Source organism: Cladophialophora bantiana, assembly GCF_000835475.1.
Source record: "Cladophialophora bantiana CBS 173.52 unplaced genomic scaffold supercont1.10, whole genome shotgun sequence".
Lineage (NCBI taxonomy): Eukaryota > Fungi > Ascomycota > Eurotiomycetes > Chaetothyriales > Herpotrichiellaceae > Cladophialophora > Cladophialophora bantiana.
The window spans coordinates 759,704-782,876 of NW_015971584.1; the positions used below are offsets into that span (position 1 = coordinate 759,704).

At 52.8% G+C, this 23,173-nt stretch overlaps 7 protein-coding genes across 7 annotated transcripts; 2 read left to right on the forward strand and 5 right to left on the reverse strand.

The window, feature by feature from the left end:
- Positions 1–1,839: 1,839 nt before the first annotated feature.
- On the reverse strand, positions 1,840–3,260 carry Z519_07179 (uncharacterized protein; the record flags this gene model as incomplete). The annotated part of the gene is made up of 2 exons (XM_016764914.1): positions 1,840–2,963; positions 3,068–3,260. The coding sequence occupies 2 exons, from the start codon at positions 3,258–3,260 to the stop codon at positions 1,840–1,842; spliced, it is 1,317 nt and encodes a 438-aa protein (XP_016618864.1).
- Positions 3,261–4,028: 768 nt separating this feature from the next.
- Positions 4,029–6,189, reverse strand: Z519_07180 (hsp90-like protein; the record flags this gene model as incomplete). Its single annotated transcript, XM_016764915.1, has 2 exons — positions 4,029–5,873; positions 5,929–6,189. The coding sequence occupies 2 exons, from the start codon at positions 6,187–6,189 to the stop codon at positions 4,029–4,031; spliced, it is 2,106 nt and encodes a 701-aa protein (XP_016618865.1).
- A 1,255-nt stretch (positions 6,190–7,444) lies between these two features.
- Z519_07181 (uncharacterized protein) lies at positions 7,445–9,465 on the reverse strand (the record flags this gene model as incomplete). The annotated part of the gene is made up of 3 exons (XM_016764916.1): positions 7,445–7,953; positions 8,005–8,965; positions 9,022–9,465. The coding sequence occupies 3 exons, from the start codon at positions 9,463–9,465 to the stop codon at positions 7,445–7,447; spliced, it is 1,914 nt and encodes a 637-aa protein (XP_016618866.1).
- Positions 9,466–11,409: 1,944 nt separating this feature from the next.
- Z519_07182 (uncharacterized protein) lies at positions 11,410–13,076 on the forward strand (the record flags this gene model as incomplete). Its single annotated transcript, XM_016764917.1, has 4 exons — positions 11,410–11,466; positions 11,518–11,548; positions 11,624–11,765; positions 11,819–13,076. The coding sequence occupies 4 exons, from the start codon at positions 11,410–11,412 to the stop codon at positions 13,074–13,076; spliced, it is 1,488 nt and encodes a 495-aa protein (XP_016618867.1).
- A 506-nt stretch (positions 13,077–13,582) lies between these two features.
- Z519_07183 (uncharacterized protein) lies at positions 13,583–15,161 on the forward strand (the record flags this gene model as incomplete). Its single annotated transcript, XM_016764918.1, has 2 exons — positions 13,583–13,735; positions 13,794–15,161. 2 exons carry the CDS (start codon positions 13,583–13,585, stop codon positions 15,159–15,161), a joined length of 1,521 nt encoding a protein of 506 aa, XP_016618868.1.
- Positions 15,162–16,738: 1,577 nt separating this feature from the next.
- On the reverse strand, positions 16,739–19,249 carry Z519_07184 (uncharacterized protein; the record flags this gene model as incomplete). Its single annotated transcript, XM_016764919.1, has 1 exon — positions 16,739–19,249. One exon carries the CDS (start codon positions 19,247–19,249, stop codon positions 16,739–16,741), a length of 2,511 nt encoding a protein of 836 aa, XP_016618869.1.
- A 2,289-nt stretch (positions 19,250–21,538) lies between these two features.
- On the reverse strand, positions 21,539–22,906 carry Z519_07185 (uncharacterized protein; the record flags this gene model as incomplete). Its single annotated transcript, XM_016764920.1, has 1 exon — positions 21,539–22,906. The coding sequence occupies one exon, from the start codon at positions 22,904–22,906 to the stop codon at positions 21,539–21,541; it is 1,368 nt and encodes a 455-aa protein (XP_016618870.1).
- Positions 22,907–23,173: the final 267 nt, after the last annotated feature.

Sequence of the window (23,173 nt, forward strand, 5' to 3'; positions counted from 1 at the left end):
ACCTGATGTTCGTATTTATAGAAATGGTTTAGCGCCCATGGAGTGAGATGTACCTCGCTTCCTTGAGTGCATTGGGGGGATCTTCCCTCCACTGCTCGCCGGTTGTTCGGCTGGACCTAGGCAACTTGAAGTGTTGGTCAAGCCTTGGGGCGGGGTCATCGGCCGAAACCGTACCACAAGGTATTGTCCTCCCTGCAATACTCAATACGCCATGTCGTTGCTCTACATAACGCACAGAGGCCGAGTCAGGATACGACCCTTGCCAGGACCTTCCGTGCAAGCTCCATATCGCTTCAGGTTTGTGGCCGGACCCTTTCTTGGATGCAGCGAGAAGACAAGGACCGGGGTGGACCGCTGCGGGCCTTGTCCCGCGATCCTAAGCGGCGAAATCGCTATGTTGAATATACATGCTATCCCAAGCGCCAGCCCTTCTTGTTGTTGACCAAGAGATGAGGGTCATCTTCTCGTCTCGAGCACACACCAGCCTAATCAGCGACGACTTTCCTACCACCATAGTATCCTTAGACAAGTCTTCCTTCCCTCCCGATGGGATCTGGCTAAAGCGCCGGCATAAATATTGACTAGCTTTCTCGAGATGGTTCTAGGAACTCCGTGCCGTAAGCTCGTTGATGGTGACCCACAGAGCTCAAAGGGCCTCTCTGCTCGGGATGACGGGGTTGACGTGTGTAGACACCACCTCTGCCGACAGAGACTACTGGCCTGAAATTTTTCTTAGGGGACGGCTGAAGCATGCTCTGATTTCCTCAACACCACCGCGGAGCGACATTCTCAAGCAGATACGGAAGCAAGAAGTGTAGTAATCACCATCAAGAAGTAAATGCCTCGTACCAAGGGCACACCGAACCAGTGGTGTTGACAAGAGCCGAAACAGGCTAGATCCTCTGGAGTGATGTGGCTCCTTTCCAGAACAGGCAAGGCGCAATTGTCCAGCAGCAAAAACTCAAAAAACTTTCGATAATTAAATAAATTCACTTCGTACTCGGTACACAGCAATGGTTGCACAGACTACGGACTATTACTTCATATCAACTCTTCCTGTCTCATCCTTGAGCAGACCCAGCCCTCCCGAATCTCTCGCGATGAAATGAACACGAAGGCTTCGGGACTGTGCTTGCTAACATAAATATTTCATCAGTACGTAGTACATCCCCCAGCCGTCGTCATCGATGAGGTACGTTCCTTAGGTTCTTTCGGCTCTACAAATGTCTTTTTCTCCCTTTCGTTCCTCCCAAATATGATGACCACAAGAAACCTTCACGGCATTAGGAAGAGCCGGAAAAGGACGGTGCAAGAAAACAACCCCCACCCCAGGCGCATCGTCAAATGTGGTCCTTTCGGGGATGGGGGTTCTTGCCAGCGTCGGTGCTTAGAACTGGGTTCTTCTGAAACACAAAATGGCAAAACGACGAAAGGGGAAGAAAAAGAACTGCACGGATCTGTCTAGCTCTGCTTTTTCTCCTGTCTTCCCGTTTGCCTTTGCCTTTGTCTTTGGTTGAGAATGTTCTGCCGAGTTGGATTCGCTGACGATATTGTAATCTTCGCGAGATCTAGGTTCATCTGACTGTACACGGAGGGACAGGCGTGAGAGGACTCGGTGGAGGACGAGGTTGGCCCCGAAACTGGCTACATATTCGGAGACGTCTTTTTGGTTCGAAGCTTCCAAATAAGGAAGCCCAATCATTCCCTGGCCCATATAATACACAGACCCACGGTCTACCATGACCGCCCAAGAATTGTACCCTACAAACGCCCGTGCTAGATGCCCAAAACGGAGCCCGTCATCTTTTCCCTCTCAAAGATCGTTCCATTCTTTCTATCTCAGCCCTGGTGAACCTTCTTCAACCTAGTGCTCCCCTCATACAAGCCCCTATCGATCGCTGCGGCCACCGTCAGCGTGCCCCCCACCACCGCACAAACACCCGTCAAAAAGTTGGCAAAGGTCTTCGGCCTTGCTTCACGATTAATCACCTTCATCGGAGAGATGTCGTAGCTGAAGAAGACGCCGGGAATTCCTCCATGCGCGTGGAGTCTTTCCTTGTGTCCCTCGGCAGCATCGTTTCCACCGCTCAGAGACCTCTTGTGTGATGTGACAGAGTACTGATGCGTCTCGATCGAGCCCTGGCTTCCGGCACCCTTGCCTTGCATGCCTAGCGGTATCAGGTCTGCGAGAGACGAGTGTTGTTTCATGCTCCGATCCTCATCCCATCCGAGCGGCAAATAACTCGTGCTCACCACCTTGATGAAATACATGAAGTTATATCCTGGCTCTTCCGTCTCCTGCTTCACTCCGTCTAACGGATTCGAATGGTGATGATCACTCCATTTCGCCGTCACTCCCATATCATCATCACTCAACTGCGGTCCAAATCTCAGCGAGTGGATCTCGTGTGTAAATGTGTGTCCGCCCTCCACAGGAGTGTCGAGGTAATTATTCAAGTCGTGCACGTGCATGTTTCCATTCGAAAAGCTGCGACCGGGCGCGATGTGGAAGTTCCCCACGACCTTGTTCACGCGAATGACACCTTCAATGCGGCACCCCTCCGAGCGTTGTGCATCAAGTCTTTCACCATATCCTTCGCGCTCACACTGTTCCACGCCTTCGCCCCGTCCGAACGCCCAGCTGTTGGATGCGTAGGCTTCGCGCACTTCATCACATGTGTTACAGCAGCCAGGTTTTGTTGCGTTGGCCGGTGCAGGAGCCGAGTAGCAGGAGCCGCAGTAATCGGGATCCAAGTGGACGGCATTATCTTGCTGATTGTGTAGGATTAGGGCGGTCGTGTCAATGATCTTGGAACCTTCGGCGACGGAAGAGAGTCGCACTTTGTTGACGCCATGGACGACGCCCGTCTGTTGCTCGCCGGACACGTCCATTACGTCGAGGGTGAGCAGTTCGCAAGGGATCCGGGGGAAGGAGATGTTGAGGTGAATCTCCATCTTCTCACCTGCAAATATAAAAATCTCGCATCAGCATGGGCCATACCATATCTCTTGACACTCCTCTAGAGGGCAGCTGCAATTCCAGACCACCAAATGATGTTGTGCTTACCTCGCCCTTTGTCCACAATCAACTCCGGCATGACTAGGATTTTTCTGTATTCATTCCACTCTCCCCAGATCAAATAGAAGATAATAAGGATTGAGGCGATCGTCACGATCCCGCCAGAAGTTGTCCGCACCCGCGCATCTTCGACGGTCTTTGTGAACGCATCTAGCCGGTGAAACCGCGATTTAAGAGCCATGATGGTTTATGGTGTGGCTGATGGATCTCTTCAGTGTCACTCGTCGAGAAGGTTAGATCTTCTGATAGATTGATAGAGTAGGTTGGAACACAGTGGAGGCTGAAAGGGAGCGGACTGCGCCTCTGGGAAGAGGAACCGAGAAGAGGTAGAGGAGGAAACCCAACAGACTATAACGCGTTAAGGCGTATCATAGTAACAGACAGCGACATTGTTCTCGTGAGTTGTCGATCTGTCAAACTTGGAGATAGAGAGGGTGAGGGCGAGGCTGCGGCAGAGTGGACAGCATGTTCCATTTGCGATTTTCGGATTTCCTTTTGGAGAAAACCCTCCACGGGGTCCAAACCTACGACAGGTCGCTTGGCACAAGATCCCGTCTTCTCAGCCAACCAATACACGAGGGACTTTGACGCAAGAAATCTACGGCTCTTTGTAGGACTGAACAGGAAGAATGTTTTCGACGCTTTCATTGAATCATGCCATCAATTCGAACTATGGAATACAGGAAGCTGTGACCACATCAAGATATGCTCGCTGCTTAACCTGTTTTACTTCCATTAATGCCCTACCGCTTTTTGGTTGTCGTTGCAATCCCTTCTACCACTTGTCTTCCAAACCATTTCACTCATTGCCGGGATATCGCTGAGAAAAAACAATGGCAAGAGTACCCACGTCCGACTGACACCGAACGCCAATAGGGATGACCACGAAGACAATCGCTCAAGAATGAGATCTCGTCAATGGAACATCTATGCCGTGCGTAGGAACTGTCTAGTCGACCTCTTCCATGGCGCTCTCGCCAGCACCCTCAGCGGCAGGGGCCTCTTCAGCGGCCTTCTCCTCGGTCGTCTCTGCTTCCTCATCCACGTTCAGGCCGAGAGAGACGAGCTTGTGAATGCGCTCGGCAAAGCTGGCTGGCTCCTCAATGGTGAAACCGGAGACGAGCAGAGAGGTCTCGAAGAGAAGCTGGGTGATTGATTTGACGGTGCGATCGTTCTCGCCGTCGGTCTCAACCTTCTTCTTGAGCTCACGGATGATTGGCGACTTTGGTGAGATTTCGAACGTCTTCTTGGAGGACATGTACGAGGACATGGACGTGTCACGCAGTGCCTGGGCCTTCATGATACGCTCCATGTTGGCGGACCAACCGAATTGACCGGTTCGGATGGCGCAAGGAGAGCCGACAAGCTTGTGAGACACAACAACCTTCTCGACCTTATCGCCGAGGATGTTCTTGAGGCTCTTGGCGAGACCCTCGAACTCCTTTTCTTCCTTTTCGCGCTCCTTCTTCTCCTCATCAGTCTCCTCCATCTCGAAGTCCTTGGTAATATCAACAAGCTTCTTGCCATCGAACTCCTTGAGCTGGGTCATGGCATACTCATCAATCGGGTCAACCAAGAACAAGACCTCGAAGTTCTTCTCCTTAAGTGAATCAAGGAATGGAGACTTTTGCACGGCCTTGATGGATTCGCCAGTGATGTAGTAGATCTGCTTCTGGTGCTCTTGCATACGGGTGACATAGTCGGTGAGCGAGGTAGCCTCTTCGCCAGACTTGGTGGACTGGAATCGGAGGAGCTTGGCAAGAGCCTGGCGGTTCTGGGAGTCTTCGTGGATGCCGAGCTTGATGTTCTTGCTGAAAGCAGAGTAGAACTTGTCGAACTGTTCACGATCTTCCGCGATCTCATTGAAGAGTTCAAGGCACTTCTTGACAATGTTCTTCTTGATGACCTTCATGATCTTGTTCTGTTGAAGGGTTTCACGTGACAAGTTGAGAGGGAGATCTTCAGAGTCAACGACGCCCTTGATGAAGCCAAGCCACTCAGGGATCAAGTCAGTAGCATCGTCGGTAATGAAGACACGTCGGACATAGAGCTTGATGTTGTTCTTGGTCTTCTTGGTCTCGAAGAGATCGAATGGAGCACGCTTGGGGACGAAGAGAATGGCGCGGAATTCGAGCTGACCCTCGACGGAGAAGTGCTTCACCGCTAAGTGATCTTCCCAGTCGTTAGACAGGGACTTGTAGAAGGAAGCGTACTCTTCTTGAGTAATGTCGGAGGGGTTGCGGGTCCAGATTGGCTTGGTCTTGTTGAGTTCTTCCTCTTCAATCTTGGACTCCTTGACCTTCTTTGTCTTAGGCTTCTTCTCTTTCTCTTCGTCTTCGTCAACTTCTTCAATTTTGGCCTTCTTCTCTTCGTCTTCCTCCACCTCTTCGGCCTCCTCGTCAGGAACCTCCTTCTCGGTCTCCTTCAAAACGTGGAGATAGATGGGGTAGGAGATGAATTCTGAGTGCTTCTTGACGACCTCCTTGATCTTGGACTCATTCAAGTAGTCAGTCTGCTCGTCCTTGAGGTGGAGAATGATCTTGGTGCCACGGCCAAGCGGCTCGCCTTTCTCATCGTGGGTGATGGTGAAGGTACCACCTGCGCTGGACTCCCAGATGTATTGTTCGTCGTCATTGTGTTTTGATACGACGGTGACCTTATCGGCAACCAAGTAGGCCGAGTAGAAACCGACACCAAATTGACCGATCATGGAGATATCGGCACCAGCAGTCAAGGCTTCCATGAACTGCTTAGTACCAGATCGAGCAATGGTACCAAGGTTGTTGACGAGATCCTATTGAAACGTTAGTCATGACGCCGCTCTGTCAGAATGGGCGACTTGAGCTTACGGCCTTGGTCATTCCAATACCAGTATCGCGGATGGTGAGGGTCTTAGACTCCTTGTCTGGGATGATGTCGATTCTGAGGTCCTTGCCAGAGTCCAATTTGCTCGGATCTGAGAGGGCCTCATATCGGATCTTGTCGAGGGCATCCGAGGCATTGGAGATCAGTTCTCGCAGAAAGATCTCTTTGTTGGAGTAGACGGTGTTAATGATGAGGGAGAGGAGTTGGGAGATTTCAGCCTGAAACTCGAAGCTTTCAGAGGCCATTGCTGCGGTCTTGTGTGCAAAGGAGAAAATCTGTGGGAGAAGGACAGTCAGTGCAAGTGAAACAAAGATGATATTTGAGCGGACCAAAGTCGAGGGCAGTGCGCGTTGCTGCTGGTAGCGTCGCAATGGAAGAAGGCAGGGAAAGGTGAGGGACGTAGCGCTGGGTCAATGCGAGCAGGTATGAGGGGAGGTGGAACTCACAGAAGCAGTGTGGTCGAGTTAAAGAGACAGATGAGCAGACTGTCCTATGAAGCGGGAGCAGGAGAAGAAGAAAATTTCTGTGTGATGGTCTGATGGAAGAAGAGAAGGCTGGAAAGTGTTTATGCCTTATAAACTTAGCCGCAGTGAAACCTGGAGAGCTTCCATATGGTTCTTTTTTCCTCTGCACTGACAGCCCCCACAGGGAGGTTTGCCAAGACAATGGCCCACTAGGCGGCCCACAAACCCTGAATAAGCATTTGCCAGACAGCAAAAGAGCCCGTCTGACAGAAAGGCCAGCAAGGCTACCCCTCCCTGGATATTGAACATTCGCCGAGCAGTGATTGTTCTATTCAGGTAGAATCATAAGAGCACTACTGCTACATTCTCATCATTCAGGCCCCTCCCTAATGATTCTCATCCGCAAGTAACGATATGCTTCTTCTTCAACCAACGTCGTCAACAACTCCCAAGCGCCAGCTGGTGCTAAGTGTTTCCGTCAGACAAAGACCAACGCTTAAATGGGGCCACTAGCAAGGCGTTGCCTGGCCACCATAGGCTGCAAAGGCTGGCAAGGCAGCCTGGCGAGCCTTCTCGAATCTTGCAGCCTTGATGGGTCACCAGTCTGCCCTCGTACCTTCCACAGAGTTCGGCCCTCGAACAGCTCTCCGCCGAACATCAGAACCCGTTCTGCTACAAGCAACCGTAGGTAGAACACCAATGCACTTGTAGTGGTAACAGAATCATTTTTTGGTATTGACATGGCCTTTTTAATCAGCATGCTAAGAGTGCTGTGCCAATGCATGTTATAACACTCTGTAAGCAAAGACCCTCCCACCCAGCCGCCATGTGATGTGCAAGATGGTTTGGTAGAATCACAGCTATCTATCGATTCTCATATGTCACAAAATTAGCCATTTCTATACTCCCATTTCTCATGTCCGTGGTAAACATTCAACTCCTGCTGTCCTCTGGGTGAATTTTCTTCGTTGTTGTCTGAAACTCGTAAACCCATCACGCCATTAAGCCGTAACCAAGACCTCTGGGGTCGTTCTGGCTATCCGCCCTGTGCTTCCGAAGTGCCTTGGCTCTCTGCACTGCTCTCCCTGTTACTGGCTTCGGCAACTTTCTTCTCGGCTGCCTCCAGCCGTTCTTTGGTCTCTTTCAATTCGCTTTGCAAGCTTTTAATGTAGACAATGGCCATTTCAACCGTGCTTGCCTTGCTCGTACCCTGTCCAGGTGCGGGGGTTTTGGCGGCCGCCGTCGCAGTCGCAGATGTCTCCCCGTCCTCGTTCTCGTCTTTGGGAGGTTTCTCTTTCTTACTGTTGGCCACAAGGATGGACGGGGGCAGGAGGGCCTCGATCTCTTTCAATGCGAGATTGATCCGATTTCGGCGACCCTGCTCCGCGATTTTGTGTGAGGTTCGTTTCGACGTCAGATTCTCGGCCAAGGTTTCGGGATACGAAACTCCTGGTAGGTGCGTGCCCTCTAGTATGTTCTGGTAATTTGACTTGGACGCAAGATATAATGCACTTGTTTCAGCTGAAAGATGTGACATGCCTGGACCTAGAACGGTCAGCCTATCACGTATCTGTCCGCATCTGATTTGAGACTTACCAGTTGCAGGAGCTAATGGGCTGATACTAGGAGAGATTTTTGGCCGCAGCGCAGGAGAAATTGTCGCAGAAGACGTGCTCTGGCGCTTCTTGCTGGCGCGACCTCCTCCACGGCTTTCAATCTTCCCAGGTTTCGCAAATGTCTCTTGCGATGTCGCCCTTGTCAGTGCACTTCTGGGGGTGCTTGCGGCGCTAATCTTGGCGGATTTGGCGGAAAGAGTAGGAGTGTTCTCGCCAGAGACCGAACTTTTGCCAATGTCCACAGTTTGCAACCCTTGCGGGGCGGTCGCAGACGCCGCAGCCGCAGGTAACATGATGTCCTCCATAGGCTCATCTGCGCCTTGGAGGGGACCATCGTGCTCCATTTGCTTCATGGCAACTGACTGGTTACTGGGCATCCTCATCAATGTGGCAGGAGTGACCGGGTTAGCGGACTGCGCACTCTGAGCAATCACCATCGACTGCGGCGACTTGCCCGGGTGAGGCACGGGAGGAGGCCTCATCGTGGCCTCGGACAAAGGTTCCGGCGAAACCGAATCGTCGCTCCCTTGAAGCACAGCGCTGTTGGGCGCCGATGGATGGAGTGTTGAACCTAGCGCACCCTGAGGAAGCATGCTTCGGATTTTATCTATGGGCAATGAAGTCAACGAAGGATGTCGGCGGCGCGGCTGAGGCTTCATCGCAGGAGACTGCTTCACACTTCGAGCGGCAGGCGCGCGAGCAGCATTGCTGCCTTTGCGTCGAGGGCGCTTCGTCCCAGCCGCGACGGGTTTTCCAGCGGCGCTCAAATCGTTGAGGTCGACAGGGGAGGCGGTAGTGCCAGTCGAGCTAAAGGCTGCCTGTGCTTCAATCGCAGGAGACGTCAACGGGCTGAAAAATTCGTCTGCCAGCCCATAATCGGACATGGCGAACCCGCCGTCCATTGGAGTTTGCGCCGGAGAGACCAGTGGAGTGAACGACACCTGGAAAATCATCAGTAAGAGGAGGATCTTTGTATTGTGTCTGGCTACCACATTACCTGCTGGTGGTCGAACAGAATCTGTCCATTGCCTCCCATCTGTTGCGCATATTTCCCGGGATGCATTTCGGCGCTCACAGGCGTGGGAGGAACGTGGTACTGGGCCGGCATCTGCACTTGCTGATATGGCGGGAATCGGGCGGCGTAGGCGTGATCCGTGGGTAGCTGGTTGCGATAACCGACAGGGTCGCTGGTCGACGTCACATGGATTCCCATCTGCTCGACCCCAGTGTAATTCAGATCGGCGGCGCTGTTCCCAAATCCCAGACGACCCATGGGAGTATCGAGGCCGGAGTGGCCGTTGTTCATGGCGGCATAGTGTTGGAAGTCGTTGTCGAGGTCGAGGAACTTTGTAAAATCTTCGTCGCCAACCCCAGCCACCATACCGTCATCTTGCATATCTTGAGCCCATACGACATTCTGCTCGCGCTCTTGTTGAGTCATCCTCGAGACTGAGGATGGCGAGGGTGTTAAGCCCGCAGGTGGGCTGCGGGAGGTGGTGGATGGAAGACACGACGGGTCAAAGTAGGTTCATTTCTGAGGCCGGGCGAGATAGGAGCAGCCCACTAAAGATTTGGCCGGAAAAGCGATCGCGACGCCGAAAAGATCAAGCCGGCGATGGCTGAGTTTCAGCGAACAGACGCAGCGCAGCCTCGTTGAAGAACGAATGGAAAAGAGGCAAGGCCGTGGTACGTTGGACAAATGCACTGAAAAGGGCAAATTCGAGGTCGGCGATGGTAGCAGTCAAACGCCCACCATGTTCAGTACCAGTGCAGATTGCAAAGTCGGAGTATGTAGGCTTTTCGCTTTTCGAGAGTCTGGGCTCCACCCAGCGGGGTTGTGCGTCTTTGTGGTCCTTGGGGGGAATGGCGTGGGTATGGTTTTTCACAGACTTGCAGTGAGCTTGCAGTAGGCAGACAATGGCGTGGGCATTGACCAGGGTATCGTCTCGAGGTTGGCGCCGAGTCGTCGGCTGGCGACTGTAGAGTGGGTGTGGGACGAGAAGGATTCGGCTGGGAGGTCCTGGCACTTCTAGGGCTCGGGATGATGGTATGAGGTAGGTAGAGGAGGGTCGAACTTCGGTCTTGTGGCCCGTGAGGGAGCTTGGTAGGTAGGTTCAGTGCGAGCAAACTCGAGATGGTGGGTAAGATGTCATTGATCAGATATCCATCATGTGCGGTTGTGTCATGCAGTGTATCCGGTACACGTCTCTGATCCCATGAGCGACTCTCAGCGGCAGTGTGATTGCGAAGACAGAAAGGACCAGGCGCGAGGAGGGAACTGGAAGGGATCGAGGTGGTAGTGGTTCGAAGTTGAAGCTGAGGTTGGCCTGAATCAGGAACAGTAATTGGTCGGACGTTGGCTTCGAGGCGAGGGTTGGATAAATTTTAGCTACGGAGGGATTTCGTCGCGGGCATCAGGACCGATTCAGCAGTTCTGCATCAGAGAATGAGATGACGATGAGGATGAGAATGGGGCCTAGGTCCATCTCCATACCAAATCTGTCTACTCGGTACGGAGCACATATATGTGACAGTAATAGTATCTCGCAGCACACAGCCTGGAAGTCAAGAATGGAGTCTTGTTGCGCCTGACTTCAATGACTTGTAGAGGGTGAGCCCCCGAAATGGGAACCAGAGGGGGCATGTTCGCAGGCTAACAGTGGTGGTAGTGGGCTGTTCCTCGGTGCGGCATAGCTGTGAATACTTACCACAGGTCCAGGTACGAGGGGGACACGGGGCGTGCGTTGCAGGCACCCAGCGAGCCAGGAGTGCAACCGCAGGCGGCACCCGGCACCCGGCACCTGGCCTAGAGTCGAAGACCAGGGGGGTGTTGAGGGTTTGGGGGCTTGTGCTACTAGGTAGGCTTGGAAGTTGAGGGACACTCTATTGGCACCAATACTCGTTAGGTGTTCGTAATATTCCGTAGAAGGGGGGGCGGGGCGCACCCGTCGGCGACAAACCCTCTCGCCGTCCTCGCAGTTTCTTCTTCTCTGTGCGTTTCGGCTTCCACTCTGTCCCAATTCAATCCGCCTCGCTCCGCCGAATCAGAGTTTTCAGGCCGGTCTCGATCTCCAATTCGTGCCACCGTCAATTCACACTCCAAGGCTAGCTTCGCCCTGTCTTTGGTTGGCCTCTGCTCTCGTCTGCCACTCAGGCCAAACAACCTGACTGTGCGACATCAGGTCGGGACATCCCACGAAGCTTGGGTCAAACGAGTTTCCATCTTCTTGCCTTAATTCCCTTTCGTCTTAGTCCGTCACTTGCCCGCCCGGAACCAGCTGACCACGATTACAGGGCCATGTCCGGTACGAGCCCCTCCCGAAGCAGTAGCTTCAAATAGCGCTGGCTGTGTGCTGCGACGCCCTGCCTTGCCGTGGACCTCACCATGTCTAAGCCCAAGGCGTTCCTCAAACAATCAAAGTCGAAAAAGAAAGCAGAACAGGTGACATGGACCAAACCCTCTCTGGCCGATCGATATTAATAAATCACACAGGCTCTAGAGACCGCCGACGATTTTCAGGCAGGTACGTGGTCGCATGAACAACCACCCTCGCGGTCGGTCAAGGCGAAATGGCTGGTGAGGCTGATCCCCGTTTTAGCTGGCGTGGACTTTGAAGAAGCTGCAGGGAAATGGAGGGCTGGAGATGCCGTCAAGTCGATGCGCTTCTTTTCCAGAGCCATCGAGGTATATGACCAGGGGTTGCAAACCTTCCCCGCCAGCATTGATCTTGCGTACAATAAGTCTGTCGGCCAATCGAATCCTCGCTTCTACCACAAGGCTGACCTTCGACCAGAGCAAGAGTCCTGCTTGAAATTGCAACGCATCCTCTTCTCGTGCCACATTTGCAACGGCCTCTTCTTGAGGTTTTGGAGCAGGCATTGGAGGCGCATCGCTACGCCCTTACTCTAGACCAGGACAATCCCGACACCTTGTTCAATACCGCCCAAGTTCTGACAGCCATTGCCGAAGTATATGCCAGAGATCCCAATCACGCTGATCAGGATGTCCTGCAACTACTTGAAGAAGCCTTGGAACTACAGAATCGTTGCTTGAGCATTCAAGAGTTCAAATTCGATGAATATACGCAACAGCAGAACGAAGCGGCCGCCCAAGTTGCATCAGAAAATTCAGCTGAACCCATCACCGACGTGAACGATGAGGGCAATGCCGCTTCCCCCACAACTGGCACTGAAGACCAATGGTTTTCGGTTGTGGAACCAGTGACAAAAGATACCCTCGTTGACACAATTCTTGCACAACTTGGCACTCTCACTACTCTCAGCAGCTTTTTGAGTTCCTCAGACTCCATCCCCATCTCTAGCTTGGCTTATATCGAAGAATATTCTTCAAAATTGGTCAAGACAAAGCTGCCACCGCTTCTTCAGGATGCTGAGCCTGAGAGACTACAAGAAGTTGCTCTCGCTCGGGCAAATCTTGCATCTGAATTGTTGAAAGCAGGCTACCTCTTGGGCTCAGTTGATCCAACCACGTACAAACGAGAGCGAGATGAAGCATTTCAGGTGGCTGAACTTGACCTGGAAAGGAGTTTTCCTGCCCTGCTAGCTAACGCGAATAGTCTAATTGCATTCAACACCGGCCTTGCCGACGGTGAGCCCTCCAACGCCGTCTCCTACGCGTCCATGCGGTGGAGTGCCCTGGCCGCAGCAATAGCCAATATGGCTACAGCATCAAAAGTTTCTGGTCCTCTCCCTGAGGACCTTGCCGAGACACATTTCATCCGTGGGAATTGCTCTCTTCTACAACATCAGTTAGGACTGCCGCCGACATCTTATCACGCGGCCATTGCGAATGGCCCCCAGCTACTGAAGAACGCAGAGACCTTTTATCGCAATGCTAGCAAGCTCTATCAGGACACAGAGCAGAAAGCCGTATCGCAGCTGAGGGCGATCGTTGCTCAGGCTTTTCAGACGCAGGTTGATATCGCCTCCACCGCTGTCCAGCATGACCAGGGTAAAGGACGGGACTGGGTTAGAGCCCAACTTGATGACATGGTCGATGACGGGCTCATCGCTGCGCCGCAATCTCTTTGAGATGTCCAGCGTGGTCACCAAGTTGCACAACTGACCGGCCACTTCGAGACTACAAACTCCTAGCTCCTGAAACTTCCACTGAAAAGTCAGTATGACAAGATGCAGACACTGATCTTCAATCGAGAAATTTTGCGGGACTCCGAAGGATCATGAGGCCCATAAAATACATATTTCCGATATTCACGGCGAAGAAAACTCTTGACCCTCTTAAAGCCATTCCTCTGTCTGCGGCGTTCAAGTTTTGCGTACGGCATTACCGACTCTTTTCGCTCCCTTCTCTCCGTGTGGGCAGGAGACGAAGCAATCTATGCATGTTCGAGAGCTGAGATTTTTATGGCCCTTAGATCATGCGTCTTACCTAGTATTCATATGAGCCCGGCTCTGAGCTCCTCGAGAACGGGTCCGGCAATATTCAGGCAGGCAAGCTTTCCATATCTTAACCGCCAACGTGATGCCCTCTTCCCTAAAGAATCTTTCATACTATAGATTCGGCCAGTTCTTCAAAGATGGAGATGTCCCCAATACCTATCAAGTGGCCTTACGGCAGAGACACGAGAATCTCTTGTCACAAGGCCGAGCTTGTCGAGGTGCAGGTCCTATTTTACGCGCATCGCTACAAGCAGTGCATTTCTCTCTGTGAACAGTTGCAGACGTCGGAGGTATGTCACTTTTCCCGTATGTAACTTCAAAGGGTTTCAGATCTCTGACCGCGTCAAGATTCACGCCCTGCAAAAGACCTTCCTTTGGTTTTACCATGCCATGTCCTACGAGTCAATGGGGCTGATTGCGCACAACCTTTCAGGCAATAAACTTCAGTTCTTGGATTCGGCGAGGGAGAGTTTCAATCTGGCTCTGAAATGGCTTCCTTTGTCCTATGTATCGACAGAAGGAGGAAGTTACGAGCCGTCGGAAGACTCACCTGTCGCACCTGAATTTAGGTCCCCTTCCCCTCCTGTCAACAGAACGCCACCCGCAAGTCGCAAAGGGATGTCCGCGGATGGCTGGGTCACAGAGATTCCACTCTCCGTTTCGTCTAGCAGCGTCTACTCGACAGAAAGCGCCATCTCAAACGGAAGATTTGTTCAAGAGTGCAGTGCATTATCGCCGCAAAAGCACACATACCAAAGAAACTCGGCGCCACATGCCCACATCGACTCACAAGAAGGAACTTCAAAATGTAACCCTTCGGAACACCCAGCTACGCCAGCTCCGGGCGAATCTCGACTCGACCGCAGCGCCAGCTCCAGACAAGTACTGCAAGAAGATCTAGTACCATCACCTCTATTCAGCCGGAATCCCAAACGCGCTTGCCCGCCGCGACCTGATAGCAATGACAATACCCGACCACTTCCTCCTCTCCCATTTAACCACAAGTCCGACTTTAAAGCCCAAGGCACCCGCATCATCCAAGATCCACTGATGCGCAAAACTGCAGTCCAGACCCTCATCGCACGCTTTGAAGGAGTCCTACCCTTAACCCCCTCATCCCCACTAGCAACAGCGCAACCGCCCCTGCAAGAACAAGTCTACGGATTCGAAGCTAGCACCCCTTCCCCTGGCGTCACATCCCCACGCTTTCGAATGATTCGCGACGCGTTCAGTCCCGACCCACACAATGAACATCTCGAAGCGTACCTCGCCTCTTGCGCTTCGACTGCGCTAACGCGCTACAACACGCACCTAGCGGATTTCCGAGGTCAGCTGAGGAAGCATATTGCTTATGTAGATGGGGAAATTGGTCGCGTGCAGAAAATTCAAGGCGAGAGGAGCGCCGCCAGGTCTTTGGGGCCGAAGCACCGCCTTGCGAGCTTCTGGTCTGTTGAGGTCGCTCCTCCTTCATCAAAATCGAAGTTCACTTCGGGATCCACATGTGCAGGCCGAAGCAGCAACCTTGTGGGAAATGGCCGAGGCCATAACCATGGCTCTCTTGGGCAAGATCCACGAGACAAAGTCAAGAAGGAGCAAATCGACAAATTGAGACGCCAAGGTTGGAAAGTGTGCAAAGAGAGACATGGGTTCAAAGGTGTGGAGTTCTACGAGGACCTGAGAAGGCGTGGAGAAGCCGAATTGGATGGTAGGTTCTGATCTGAATCAGAGAGCACGAACGGCACCGGGCTGCTTGCTCTTCCAAGTCCCACAGCCCTGGGTTGATTGATTGGTTGGTTGATTGTTGAGTACGGAATGGTGTTGCGAGTGATGATGTATGACTTGGTTGGGCGAAAACGGAGTGACTTGATTATATTGGATCGTGCATACCTTGTTGCCCAACATGGAAAAAGCGACCGAGTCCCGTGAGAGGTCTTGGGAACAGGGAATAGGGAATAGGGAATAGGGAACCCTGCAGGGCGGGGCCAGGTTTACCGTTCTCACTCGTATGTATTAGTACGGAGAGCAGAATCCACCCAAAGAAAAGCAAGTTTAATCAATCAGCCTCGACAGTTGACAAATCTACGAAGTACCTCGAAGAGTTTGCTTGCCCCTTTCCCTCCCAGGACTTTCCCTTTTCGACGACAAACAACCCTCCTGAGCCTGTGACGACGACAATGCTACCACATAGGATTTCACACAGAAGGGCCCCCAGCGCTCTTGCCACTCTCCTCCTAGTTATTACGACGATGGACGAGGATGAGGACGAGGTCCTGTTCTACTCCGTTCTCTACTCGGTTACCGAAATGGCTCAGAGTCAAGGGGGCCAAGACCACGAGGGGGGACAAGGGGGCAAGGGGTCAGGCCCTACCTGGAAGATAGGTAGGTGGCTAGATGGGTAGATAGGTTTCTCCCTTCCTTCCAAGGAAGATGAGGAAGATGAAGATAGATAGGGGGAAGGGAAGGGGGTGGACGCCGGGTGGTGGGTGGTGGGTGGTGGGTGTTGGGATGGACAGGAGACGATGATGGTGCAAGACGCCACCATCACTGCACACTACAGAGTACAAACAAGAATCGAGGTTGAGTCATGTCAAAGAAAGACATCCGCGGTGTGCCAGTCACAAGGCCCATTCCTCCAAGCGAGGCGAGGCGATTCAAAAAGGCCTTGAAAGAGGCAACACTAGTATGGATCGAGTACCGATACAACGTATGAAGGAAGAAACAGGTATGTACCGAGGTAGCCATGCACAAGGAGAAAGGACGAGCAGTCTTCTGAAGGAGATGGATTTTGTATTTCTGTATCTTGTATCAATATCAGAGTCGACCGATACCCCAGTTCTCCGTAGCCAAGCAGGAGCTGTTGAATCACGATAAGAAACCCGCACAAAATGTGGATTGATCAAATCAGTCCTTCCCCTCTGACCCTCTCGCAATCCCTGAGTATTGGCATTGATGGGCCAACCTGATTGCTCCGTCTCTTCGCAAGTCACCAGTTCCCCCTTGTTCCACAGTAAGATAATTGAGATAGGAAAAGAACTGGATCAATATCATCACGTCGTCATCAATTATTCAAGTCGTCAATCTTCAGCTCACTTCACTCTTGTCTCAACACCTCCATCTTTTTTTTCGGTGTATTTGTCGATGGGTGGAGTTAGTAGTGAAAAGAAAATAAGTCTTCCAATATGAACTCCACTCGCTCCGCGCAAACATGCTAATGTGTACAAGGGCGGCGGGCATGGCCCCTCCGCCGCCATCCCGGACAAGATTTACCACCGAGGAGTCTTCCCCAGCAATCTCTAGTTGTTCATGTCATAATCGATAAAATCGCTATCGTTCCAGGCTGAAGCGAACATGGGGTCGTTGTCAAGAGTGGCGAAGGCCTCAGGACCACCTGGGAACAAAGTCGCTGTGGCGGCAGCAGGGTTGGAAAACGCGCTGCTGCCTTCACCTCCAAACAGTGAGAAGTCATTCTGAGGAAATTCTGGGTCCGAGGCAATCAACGGGGCGTCATTGAATGACTGCCCAGAGGGGCCAGCAATCATGGGAGAATGCTCCGAGATGGAGGGGTTGCGAGAATTCGGCTGGAAGTAAGAACTCGGTGTCGGCAACCCTTGGTTCCAGGAAGTTTGGTTGTTGCAATCAATTGTGATATCCATTGCAGTGTTGTATGGAGATGGCTCGGTGATGTTGCTGTAGGTTGGTGTGATGGGTGTGGTCATCATGTTGGGATATTGAGCAGGCTGATAAGAGCCCTGGAACGGGGCGTTGAAGTCGAAATCATCTCCCATGGGGTTGTATGGCGCTGCTGGGGGATTCCGCGGGAAGATTGGGTTCGAATAAGTGACGGGCGTCGAGTTGAAGTTGTCGAAGGCGTTGACTGGCTGCTCAAATGGTGTCATGGAACTGCTACCTGGCATACTTCCAGCAATGCTTCCTGCAACGGAACTGGCATCGTCCCAAGTTCTAATAGATACAGCTGGACTGGGGGAGTAATCCATGCTGGGGGTTCGTGGAGTTTGAGCTGGTGTCATCTTCGTGACAGCCTTGTCTTTGCCCTTGGCGCGCTCATAGTGCCAGCCGTGTTTCTTTTCCTGATGTTGCTTGCAATTGCTCTCGCGCTTAGTGCGGAACTCACAGAACTCGCACTTATAGTAGACAGGATTTTTGGAATGACGGTCGTTGATGTGGCGCTCCCGTTCCTTCTCGGTCGGAAGACCGAGCTCGTGGTACTTGCAGCTCGTCTCGGGACACTTGAAAGGGCGAGAATGAGTCTTTTCGTGTTTGGCCAGGTCACATTTCCTCGTGAAGATCTTGTCGCAAGTAGGGTCGGAGCACTTCATCTCGACGATCTCGGGGATGTAGCCCTTCTTTCTGCGGGCCATGGACCTTGCCACATCTTCATCGAGAGCCTCGCTGCTCGCTCTCTTGACCCCTGGAGTGGGCGCGTAAGGCAGACCAGTCCTGAGAGAGTAGCCCTTGCCGTTCTTCCAGCGAACGAGCTCGGCTTCATTGCCAGTTTCGCCGAGGCCACCCTCAAGGGTGACCTCATCATCGATGGAGTAAGCCATATCGTCGTCTTCCTCAGCAGTGCCCGCCTGCTGAGCGCGACTGGAAGAACCGATATGCGCAGCTAGTCGGTTGACTTGTTGGACCAAGTCAAGGAAGTAACCGTTGTCGTATGGCCGGTCGGCAGCACGGCGTTGTTCAGACTCAGCAAGATGTTGATATGTATCGACAACAAGCTGGATCGTAAACTCGCCAAAGACGCGGTACAATTGCCTTGAGATGGCAAGGGTCTTGTAATCGACGTCAGATTGTGTCAGGAGTCTGGTGGTGGCGGTGAGGGTGCTTACCAGTGGCTGGAAGATGAGGCTTTGTTCAAGGTCACGCAGGCATCTGACAGCCTTGTTGTTCTTGGATCCAAGAGCAGTGACAAGAGGATGAAAGTCCTCAAAGCGGTCTTCTCGGAGGATGGGTGTGATTATATAGTCCTTGATCTTCTTCCGAGCGGAAGGACTCAATGCAGGATGACGCAGGGTAGGTCGAGAAGCGGGAGGAGCAATGCTCTGCGTGACAGCGGACCGGGTAACGGTGCTGGAAGTCCTAGAGGGGAGACTGCCTCGTGGCCTAGTGGGCCGAGTGGAAGTGTCTGGAGAGTCAGCTACTGTAGGCGGTTGGTTAACACTGTCTGTACACATCAATATGCAGCGGGCAATCCAACCTTGAATTGCTGGTGCAAGACCGTCGTCTTCGGCGGTGTTTCCCACGGCTTTCTCGGCTGAGTCACTGATGGAAGTGCCCAGCCCACTGTCCCTGTTCGACAACAAATCCAAAGCTCTTTCAAAGGACTTGGCTAGACCTTTGTCACTGGCGGGGCTGATCGATGAACCCAAGCCTTCGTCTGATGGTAGTGAGACGCGACGAACCCAGACCTGTTGGTCAAGCAGTTGGGTTGAGCGACGACGGCTGGATGTCTTTCTGCCTCGGGCGCCGGAGAAGGTTTGTTCAAAGTCGGCGATAGACTGAGCTACGTCTTCCTTTTCGGAAAGCCAGCTAGTGAGAGTGGATTGAGAGCATGTTGGAGAGCGACGAGTCAGGTGAGGGATGCTGAGCACCGGGTCATCCTCAGTGGCCGGCGAGGACGAGTAGTGGAAAGTTGCGCCCTTGGACAGGGACATCTTATGCAAGCTGCATGCTGATGACTCTGTCGAAGCGGGGGAAGACGGAGAAAGACCCTTGGTGATGAGTCGAGGAGTACGACGATGAGCAAAAGGGGTGGGAGGAGGAGGCATGGTGGAGGACGCCATGGTTGGTATATGTACACTCTGGATGAGCCAGGCCTGTGGGAAAGATGCAGATGACACGCAGCGTGCTAGCCCGAAGTTTAGCACGCGGTCGATTGGTCGCTTTGGATCATTCCCCGGTGCTTATGACTCACCCGTACAAATAAACCCTCAAGGATATAAACCGAAGACTGAAGATGTACTTTTCTGGAAATCGAAAGTCGCCTATACTCACAGTTGCTGCGTCGTTGATCCTTCTTTCTAAGTTGGTACCAATGATGTCCAGTCGGGAGAACGCCGTCTCCGTGTATTTGCGGGGTTTCCTTTTTGAAAACAGGGTGTGGCCTCTCAGGTCGGGCGCAGGTGGATTGTGGTAGGCGGCGTGCGAGGATGTATACCCGTCGGTGGATGGTCTCGGAAGGAGCGGACAGGTGATATACCGCGATACCAGTGGGTGAGGGCCAGCTGGGCTCACAGCCTGATAGGACGAGTCTGGAGAATGCAGTGTCCGTTGCAAGAGGACAGAAGTGCAATCGAACCGAATGGGGTTGATGTGAGGTTCAGATGGGCAGCGAGATACAGAGGGCCGCGGATGGTGGAGAGGAGACAACCTGAGGCCAAGGTGGCGAGTCCAGGTGCTTCCCTAGGTTTGGGTAGCCGAGTCTGATTGAAGGAGGGGAGGAGGGAGATGGTCAGGGCGAAGAGGTCGCGATTGAGAGGAAGAAGGGTGAGTCGAGATGAGTCGAAGTGAAGCCCGTTGCGCTGATGATGTTTGAATCTCAAGTTCGCTGTTGCCTGCTTGGCACGACCAGGGGACCCCCACCGCTGAAATATCATTGGGCGCAGCCAACGGGGCTCTCTTCGCTTCTCTGCCCTTCCAGTGTGGCGCGGGCAAGCCAGTGTCGGCCAGTGGTGTGCTTGGGCGCTTTTATACTGGCCGTGGTGGTAGCTAGGCCTCAATCACCCTGGTCTCGGTCTTCGGCACCCCTGTTCGTCGGCCGTAACGGTTGCCCACCATCCGCCCAACACCCATCGACCAAGTATCTCTCTGGTCCTTCTGTTTCTTGTCCCATGCTCGACGAACCAGGAGTCTTGTTCCTGTCATGCTCCAAAAGAAGAAGAGCCTCAGAAATCGGGCACCCACTCTCATTAATGATCTACTTGTAGCAGCGACTGGACGGGGATCTCTCTCAGCCCGTTCATGATGGATGACATATTCGAAGCTCACGCCATCGCTTATCTAATCGATTGCACAAATCCGTGTCAGCCCTGCCAAGATTTATGCCAAGAGACGGAGTCGGCACGAAATCAAGCCGTTGCACAATCGAGACATCGCTCCATTATGACGATGGTCATGGTAAACCCCCAGAATTGGTTATGCTCTGGCACATCTCTCTCTCTTCCTTGTCCCAATCCAGATCATCAAGTTGGAATCACAATGGTGCTCTCACATGGCAACCCGTCAATCCACCGGGCCCCCTCCCCGGAATCTCCCCTTGAAAAAAAAAAAATTAACACGTCCAGCGAATGTGATCCGGAATGGATAATACGCAAGGGAGAGGGGCTGTGGCAGTGCAACAATTCAAGCTTCGACGGCAGCAACCATTGAAACTCACAAGCGTGCAGTTTCCCATATGGACTTTTGGTGACAGTCGCCACCTTGTCCACTTTGGGGCGATTAATATCCATTCGTTCCTGGTTCACAATGTGCAGGATTCCGCTAGACAGGAACCGCACAAACCGGTGAATGCACCAGAGGCGCGTCTCGCACACTTGCAATTGGCTGATATGCTCCAGATGCAAGGAACTTCAGGCCTCCCATCCGTTCATGACGCACGCCTCTCCAAAAGAACTACAATCCCAAGTACTTGTGCTTTCTGTATCCCTGCATGTCTTGGGAGGCCCTACCGGGTTCTGTAAGTGGGAAAGAGCTGTGTCTTCCACTGCCGCGAAAACTCCACAAGGAAAAGGCCCGACCAAACGACAGAATGCAGCATTTCCTATCCAGTCCTAGTACCTCATGGGTCCAGCTTTGTCACCCTCCTGTTGCAAGCTTCCTCGTATTTTGTACCAATCGCGACACCTCGCTTTGCGACATTTGAGCCTTTGGACCCTCTGTCTGCGTGTGTCACTGCCACGCTGTCACCTGATCCATCCAGATGATCATTGCTTCGGGTGCTTTTGTTCTGGGTGAGAACGAGATCATTGGCGTAGCGCGTCTCGCGTGCAACAGGATGTCAGGCTTATTTCGTCGAAATGCGATTCCTCTAACGGTCTTTGTTTGCTAACAAGTACAGAAAACCTCACCCGGGACTAGTTCGTTAACCAGCCTCCAATCCCCAAGATCCCTCCATCTGGCCCTTGGCTGTCCATGGTCCATTTTTTCACGGGTGCACAGCCAAAGTCCGTTGTATATCCAGCCTCGAACATCTCCATACCCGTCCACCCAATCATCGCAGCATTATCCGTGCACAGCTCAGTGGGTGGAAACACCAGCCTCATGTGCTCAAAAGAGCGCACATCCAAAAGTCTTCGCAGGTAGTAGCGCAGGAAATCGTTCGCCGCGACCCCTCCGCTCACAACCAGGGCGGGAATTTCGACGCCCTCTGCTCGGAGTTTTTCCAACGCAATGATAGTTCGCGAACCCAGATGCTCGAACGCCGTACCCATGGCGGCCCGGGCCAATAGAATCCGCTCTGGATCCTCCATTGGACGGTTCGCTTTTTCCCGTGCCAGTATACACCTTTTGATCTGGCTCGCAATGCCTGAGAAACTAAAGGCCAGATCTCTGTTTTGAGCCATTGGAGTAGTCAACCTCCATCCAAACTCGTTCATTGGCTTATTGATCTCTTCAATGCGCGTTTGAGGCACATCCCAGGACTCGAACTCTTCTGGGTCCTTGAAGGCGTACCTGGAGAGGTACTTGCCAAACGCAGTATCCGGGGTGCTCTGCCGCAGTTCTTGGGGCAGGATGAGCCGTCCGCATTTGTCCAACTCATCTCCAACGGCCGTGTCGGTAGTTGTAGCCAAGATCTTATGGTCTACCAGACCTTTCGAATAGAGTAGCATTGTATGCCCGCCACTAACCAACAATGTCAAGAAGGGAAACGTTGGCTCCAGAGAGCCTTTCTCAGGAGGTCGGTCTTCCGCCATCGCATAGACCAGCCTTGGTGTCAGAGCATGGGCTTGCATGTGATGGACGCCGACAAGGGGTATCTGCCATGCCGTCGCGAGTCCCTTGGCCGTGGCCAGTCCGACACCAAGATTAGCTGACATTCCCGGTCCCCTCGTCACCGATATAAAGTCTGGCTTTTGCTTCGGGCCCCCATCCTGAAGCCATATTCTCTTTGCGTGGGGGAGTGCGTCATTGGCGGCAGGTAGCGATGGCAGTGCGTTCTTCAGCAGTTTCGAGAGGTGCGCCTGGTGACTCTCGAGTGCCTCGGTGGGGAGGATGCCGCCTTTGCCGGTGTTTTTGGCAGTGACCTTTTTATTGAAGAGCAATCGCGTCTTCGCGTGTTGCGGCGCACTGGATGTTCTGCATTTCGAAAGGATCGCGACGCAGGTGTCGTCGCAGGAGGACTCAATCGCGAGGGTGAGGAGGCTGCGCCGAGGCGCAAGAATGCTGGCAGCTCGTCGACATGATCTGTGCAAGGCCTTCCAGTGACGCGAACCATGAAGCATCGACGTAGATGAATGATTTCAACAGCAGGCTGCCTCTGTTACAAGCGACGGTGCCATCAAAAATTGGTGCGGATGTGAAATTTGAGACTTGAATGACCGGGATTTAACCGAGCTCCAACTCCGCCATCACAAGACCATCATCAGCTTCCCATCGAGCTCCACAAACTCCCTTGGCCTAGTCAGTTCCCTCTCCACGGACCATAGTTCTATAACTACGCTGAATGGCAATTTCGCATGAAATATATCCGTGTGAAACCGAGGTAAGTG